A 7,500-nucleotide genomic window follows, 5' to 3' on the forward strand; every position below is an offset into this window, starting at 1 on the left:
TTATTATTATTATTATTATTATTATTATTATTATTATTATTATTATTATTATTATTATTATTATCATTATTGTTATATTTCAATTGTAGCAGCAACAGTAGTAGTAGTAGTAGTAGTAGTAGTAGTAGTAGTAGTAGTGGTAGTAGCAGCAGTAGTTGTTATTGCTGTTGTTGTTACTGTTGTTGTTGTTGTTGTTGTTGTTGTTGTTGTTGTTGTTGTTGTAGTAGCAGCTTTTGTGGGTGTGGGTATAAGTTAACATTGAGACGGTCAAAGTACTGTATTGCTTGCAGGTAATGAGGTAATAAATGCATCTGTCAGAAACTTCAGTGCATGCGGACAATATGGATATATATAACAATTACATATCTTGTTTTTTTTTTTCCGTTATGCTGTTCCTTTATGTATTTTTTATTATTATTCTATTTCCCCATAATTCACAAGGAACGCGTGGGAGGACTCAGGCCACAGGAGCCTCCCGACCTCCCAGCGTCAGGGACAGTCGCTCACTATCGCGGCTTCATCTCGTGCCTTAATCTGCTCCGACATCTCACACGGCGCGGTTTTTTATTTAAGTTTATTGCCCCTAAAATGTAGTGTTCTGTTAGGCCGGCTGTTGGACCCAGAGCCACACAGCCCGGGGAGCGGGGGCGTGAGGGGACACATGGAGGGTAAGGTTATAAAACTCTACTATTCCATGGAACTCAAGATTTCTACTGCCTTCCTTCCCGCAGCCACACCCTCTCGGAGACCTCCCTCTGATCCGCAGTTATGGATGTAAATTTTCCGTTTCTTCTTTTGCTTTTCATTTTCTTTATTTTTCGTCTGTTTATTTCTTAGTTTATTTATGTGTTCATTTTACATTTTTCACGCTGTACTTGTGTGTGTGTGTGTGTGTGTGTGTGTGTGTGTGTGTATATATATATATATATATATATATATATATATATATATATATATATATATATATATATATATATATATATATATATATATATATATATATATATATATATATATATAATTTTTTTTTTCTTTTTTACCTTGCGTTGCTCTTAGGCTTTCGATGATCGCCCTATAGACATTTCTTACAGGTTTGGACAGTTGAACCTCCCCCATGCTGTTGCAGGCTGGTTTTTTTTAAGTAACGTGTGTAGAGGTTCATACCAGCCCGCGTGCCCTCCGAGGCGTCCTCAATAAAGCAGCAGCATGTAAGAGAAAAAAAAAAAAAAAAGTTAAATTCGCGATCATAATTGGGTATTCTTTGTTTACCTAACTGATTCACGGTTACGTTGTACGTTTCTTCTCGTACATTTACCTTCATGTCGAGTAAGGTAAGAAGTGAGGATAAAATGAAGAATGTAAGGATTTCGCACACACAAGTTAAAATGATCTCCGTGATTCACGTTTTCTTCTCGTCCTAGTCGTCGTCGTCGGCGTCGTCGTCATCCTTCTCCTCCTCCTCCTCCTCCTCCTCCTCCTCCTCCTCCTCCTCCTCCTCCTCCTCCTCCTCCTCCTCCTAATCTACCTGATAGACATTGTTTTATCTGATGCATGTCGCCCTGAGATAAAGAGCTCCTGTGTCGTGCCCCCCGTTATGAACAACACCTAACGCGTGCACTGCTTAACGGAAAGGGGAAAAAAAAAAAGTGTTTCTCGCCAGGATGAGCAGGGATTCTCGCCCACCATTACAATCTCAGCACATCTAAACGTCACATTGCAACATGAGATTTGGAAGAGAAAGGTACCGCTAGCATCATAATTCATGTGATCCATCAAACTCAGCCATCGTCTTCACAACAGGAGGGGGAGTTCACCGCGAAGGAGACACCCAACTGCGTCTGTCCCCGAGCAGCAAATCCTCCCCACGGTAACTTTTCCTGGAAGGCAAAGAAGGAAGTGGTGATGTGCATCCTTACAATGTAGCCTTGCTATATGTTGTTATTATAAAGTAATGGCCACATAAATTATGTAAACCTTCTTTTTACTCAGTAAATATTCTTTGATGGCGATTAATTTGGCGTACGTTCTTATTATTATTTTTTTTTCTTTTTTCCCCGACCTTTTACCTTCCGCGATATAGACGAGCAGTACGGCGGACCGAGAGCTCGCTGGTCAAGGTCATTATCGTTTGCGCCTCAGGTCAGGAACGAACTCCCCGATATCCGCATCACGCGGCTAGCCAGAGGTTCTGTGTAGCACACACCACGCGCCCCCAGGAGAGACATTCCCGCCGCTGGAGTGTCACTTACCTAACCTTTCATGAATAAGGAAAGGCTTGGCTAGAGAAAAGGATAACAAACTACATTCCATGAAAAAGATGCTTCCAAAAAATTACTAACTGTCCAAAAACCAAGTGCTGTATGTCGTTTTTCATTTCCTTCTATCCTCTTACACACTATCGAATCTTAATGTAAAAATAGTTATTTCAAAATAACACGTGGCCAGGGTAGTCAGATGTATGCTGTTTTGATTTTCGCTCTAAATTTTGTGGAAAGTTACTTCCTGTTAAGAATTTAGAGGATCATAAAACAAATCGTAACCGCTTTGGGTTTACCGTGCCTACGAAAGCTTATGGATAATGATAATCAATGAAAACAAATGTGTATATAAAGACAGACAACATTGAGAGTATCTACGTTCTCTTGATCGCTGCCTGGATTGTGTCAAATTTGGTTTGCTTGCTGGTGCTGCATCGCTCCCTCGAGGTCCAGCAACTCGTGGCCAAAACGCGCCTCCTGCAGCAGACCGCTGACCGCCTGGACCAGATGTTTGGTGTGCAGCTCCTCTCAGTGTTCCTCGATGTCCACCACATACCCTGCCGCGCTCCCTCCATCAGGCAACTCTTCATAGGCGGAAATAATTGCCTTGGCAGGTTCAAGCAATGTGTGGATAACTACGTGCGGCAAATGTTTTGCCTGGTGGCCGTGGCTGGCCTGCTCGTGGCCTCCTTAGCGGTGTGGGTCGTGGCCCGCTGCCGCGACATCCCAGTCACGCAAAGGATAAGCGAGACACAGGCAGCAGATTGCGACCGTCTAGAACCATACCGTTGCACCTGGTGCCCAGACACTCATTGCTGCCCATGCTGCCCGGAGTACCCCGGTCTAAAAGCAAGCTGCCGCAGTTGTCCACGTTCCACCTGTTGCCGCTGCTGTCCGGCTCCAGGCTGCTCCTGCTGCACGAACCCCGACTGCTGCAACAGCCTGGGATGCATATGTCCCGAGTCCCACTGCTGTGTGACTCGGGGCTGCCTCCACCATACTCGCACTAATCCTTCGGTAGCCCAAAGCTTTCCCTTACCACTGACCAGCGCCTGAAACTTAAACTATTGAATTCCTTTTCCCTAGTTGACCTCCATCTTTTTTTTTTTTTCTAAACAACGTGATTTATGAATATATTTTATGTGCAAAATTGAAAGCAACTTAAAACAGAAAACATGAATAAGTCAAGAAATCAGTGTTGTATATAATTAGTAAATATAATTAGTGCCCTTTTTCCATTTGGAAGTAATTGTAGATAGAAGAACTAAATATAATAATTAGAATAAGAAATAAAAGTTACGCATTACAACAAAGAAAAAAGTAAAGCATAATAACAAAATAGGTGACAAAATATGAAAAGAGAAAGTGTTATCATCTAGATTTCTAAATATTATCAGAGAATGAAAAAAAATGTTTCATTCAGTTCCTCGGTCCCCATCACCTTTGTAGTTGCCACCTAATAACACGCAGGAAATACAGACACAAATCCAGATCATTCTAATTCGATAACATCCTATGGTCAAATGCTTTTAATGCCATGGTTTAGAAGTTACAGGACATTTTAATATGGACGTGCTAAGAACTGGCAATCAACAAACTCCATTAGACACACGAGTACGCTGCAGGTCGCTGAGACAAGCAACATACGAGCAGCACGTTTTCTTTGCTGCTGGTCTGCCTTCAGTATTTATCGAGCGTTTGTACTTTATTATTGCTGGACTCGTGCAAAAACACGTCGTCCTTGACTATGACCCAGTGTAATAAAGAGAAAATATGAAGTGGTAGTAATTACCATTCCTCAGAGACATCACTTCAAAAATCCCTTAGTCATCCCTAATGTTTCCCATCACAGAGAACGGTTTTGGGAAGAGCGAGAGAGTGAAAAACTACACTGTGTATTTTCTCAATTTTCTTCCCAAATTTTCACTTTTTTTGTTGGGGGGAGGGGGACCTGTTGGCAATAAAGATTAATCTCTAAGAGCCTTAAGATACCGGAAAATATGCTAAAGTTTTATGGGAATTCGTTCAGGCTTCCATTACTCATCGATAAATGTTGCCCCCGGACGGCGGTGGATGAAATGGGTATTTATGGGGCGCCTTAAATAACAGGTGGTTATTTCCTGACGAGCGAGGTTACTTAGCAGTTTCCTGTTGCGAGCGAGCGAGCGAGCGAGAGAGAGAGAGAGAGAGAGAGAGAGAGAGAGAGAGAGAGAGAGGAGAGAGAGAGAGAGAGAGAGAATGTGCACGTGTCGGGCAACAGCACAAATTAATTTAATTCAAATTACTCCTTTCAAGCGTTCATGCAACATCATCATAATTCTCTCTCTCTCTCTCTCTCTCTCTCTCTCTCTCTCTCTCTCTCTCTCTCTCTCTCTCTCTCTCTCTCTCTCTCTCTCTCTCTCTCTCTCTCTCTCTCTCTCTGTCTATCTATCTATCTATCTGTTTATATATCTATCTATCTATCTATCTATTTGTGTGTGTGTGTGTGTGTGTGTGTGTGTGTGTGTGTGTGTGTGTGTGTGTGTGTGGAATCTAGTAAACGGTAATGGTAATAAGAAAATTATTATTTTTACTATTACTATTAGTCTTATTATTATTGCAGAGTACTCCAATTTAAGCTCGAGGCGAAGGATGCGTACCAGAGCTGCTCACGCCGGGCTGCTGCACCGCCTGTCTCCCGCGGATTGGCCAGGGGGGCGTGGTGGCGGGTTGGGTGTGGGCCTGGCTGGCTGACTCATCATCCGATTCCCTCTCCTGTCAACTAAGTGGTAAGACTATTGTATGTTCTCTCTTTTAAGCTTACTTTTATATTTTATTTCAACCTCCTCCTCCTCCTCCTCCTCCTCATCCACTAACGATTAACTCATCTTCCTTGTACACTTTCCACCACTTCCTTGGTTATCTTTATATCCCTTTTACCAAACCTCCCATTGCTCTCCTCGGCCACTCCCATCTCTCTCTCACTCACCACTCCACACACACACACACACACACACACACACACACACATAGGTACATACAAACAAGGCCTTCCCTGAGAGAGAGAAAAAAAAGAAAAAGAAAAGAACGAAGGACGCGTGACCTGTCCCTACGGTTTTATTGTCCCATAAACTCATATTGTACCTCCCTCACATCATCCTTCTCTCCTCTCAAGCCTACACCTGCTTTTCTCATCTCTGTCCTTCAACCAGTCCCTTAACATAGCCTACCCTCGCTCCCTGAGACATCTTTCTCTACCACTCAGTATACTGCATCCTTTACCTCTACACGCGTCATCCTACTCCCGACACCCTTCCCTGTCCTTCCCAGTACGGGCACACCTCATTCCCAGTCCCAGCGCACTGCACGTCGCCACCTGAGATCCCAATAATTTATTTGAGAATGCGGCTGTTAGCACTGCATATAAACCATCTCTCTCTCTCTCTCTCTCTCTCTCTCTCTCTCTCTCTCTCTCTCTCTCTCTCTCTCTCTCTCATTCATTAATTCATTCATTCATTCATTAATTCATTCATTCATTTTGCAAGGTGTGATAAAGTGTGGCAGAGTCAAAGAAAGAAAAAACAGCAGCAGCAGCAGCAACAGCACAGCTATAATTATAGTGGTAGTACAACTACTACTACGGTTATTACCACCACTGCTGATGATTTCGCTCCTGCTGCTGCTGCTGTTTCTGCCGTTACTGTTGCTGCTAACTCTTCCACTGCCAGACAATTGTTTCCCATAATTACTTACAACTTTTTAGACACACATTTTTGTACTGTACTCTTTTGAATAGTTCTATAATGTAAATAACACGAAGTTAGCCTTCTATCCTCTCTTTTGTCTGTGTCCATGCAAACTGTTTTACTGAGTGAAGCAAGAAAATGGTAATTCATAATCATATTTTAATGATAATGATAATTGTAGTGAATAATACTGATGATGATAATGATGATGAATTAAACTATTGTGATTACTAATAGGTGTCATTATTGCAATCATTTTTTGTTCCGCACTAGCAGCAATAACATTAACACAGCCCGCACAGAGCACTACATCATAATGACCTGAGCATCACACGAGCCGCCCTCCATCTCGGCTTTCCACGCCTCCACGTGTACACCAAGGACAAAGAATAGAGCGAAAAAAAAAATAATACTGCAGCGAATCATTGGTCGAATTTGCATCTGCACTCGGGCGGGTTCACTGCTTTCAAGCTTGACGAATTTGTAAAGACGCTGTGACTAATACTCATCCCAGCTCCTCCCTCTTCTCCTCACCCCATCATTGCCCTCCCTAGTTTCCCAGTCCTTCATTCCCCAGTGACCCTATCGTCCCACCTGTAACCTACCTTCTATCACCCTATCAGTGTCTAGTTTCCCCGTTTCTCTTTCCCCATTAACTTGTGCCCCATCACCCTATCAGTCCCTTCCTGTGTAGTTTCCTAGTCCTTCATTCCCCAGTAACCTGTTCCCAACCACCCCATCGCTCCTTGTGTATAGTTTCCCGTCTCTCTTTACTCAGTATCCTTTGCCCAGTAACCCAACAGATCCTTCCCTAGTTTTCCCAGTCCTTCACTTTCCTCCCGTCTTTTATCCCCCACTCGTCTCCATTAGTCTTTATAGCTCCCATAAGCCGCACACCTTCCCCTCCCTTTTCTTACCGCAGTCTCCCCGGGGCGCACTTCTGGCCAGTCTGATAACCTGCTCTAATCTTTCGTATGACAGTAAATATTCGTTGATGTGCTCACGCCTACGTAAACGGGGAACATAGAGCGCTATTATAAGATTATATGATGAAAATAAAGACGTGGAGATGATATATTTAGACGCAGATTGCCAGAAAATAAGAGATGTACCTATACGTGTCTTAACTAGAGAGAGAAATGCTGCGATAAGATGAATGAGACACTTGTGGCCGGAGAGAGAGAGAGAGAGAGAGAGAGAGAGAGAGAGAGAGAGAGAGTATTTTACTTATAGTTTTGCTTGGCTGCATAAAGCTCCTATTGTGGTTTACTTTATAATTGATATCAGAGCAAAGGAAGCAGAGAAGATAGGCGGAGTTATGAAAAAAATGGAAAGAAAAGAAGGAATAGGAAATGAGTATTTGAAAGAAAAAGGACAAAACTTAAATAGTAAGAGTGAAAACTTAAAAAAAAAAAAAAGAATACATATTTTAACCCATTCACTTATATTCTTGAACTCTTCTCCGTCTCCCTGCTTCACGTTTTTTAAGACAACCATTTTCCTTCACTCGAGCAGGG

General features: G+C 42.5%; 1 protein-coding gene across 1 annotated transcript in view; it reads left to right on the plus strand.

The window, feature by feature from the left end:
• Positions 1 to 5,127, plus strand: part of LOC135097433 (uncharacterized) — a 167,424-nt gene extending 162,297 nt beyond the window's left edge. Inside the window, exon 6 of the mRNA XM_063999352.1 lies at positions 4,861 to 5,127. Within this exon, the coding sequence (XP_063855422.1) occupies positions 4,861 to 4,875 (15 nt within the window). The 3' untranslated portion in view covers positions 4,876 to 5,127. The remainder of the gene's footprint in view (positions 1 to 4,860) is intronic.
• The last annotated feature ends 2,373 nt before the right edge of the window (positions 5,128 to 7,500 follow it).

Source organism: Scylla paramamosain, chromosome 4 (assembly GCF_035594125.1).
Source record: "Scylla paramamosain isolate STU-SP2022 chromosome 4, ASM3559412v1, whole genome shotgun sequence".
NCBI lineage: Eukaryota > Metazoa > Arthropoda > Malacostraca > Decapoda > Portunidae > Scylla > Scylla paramamosain.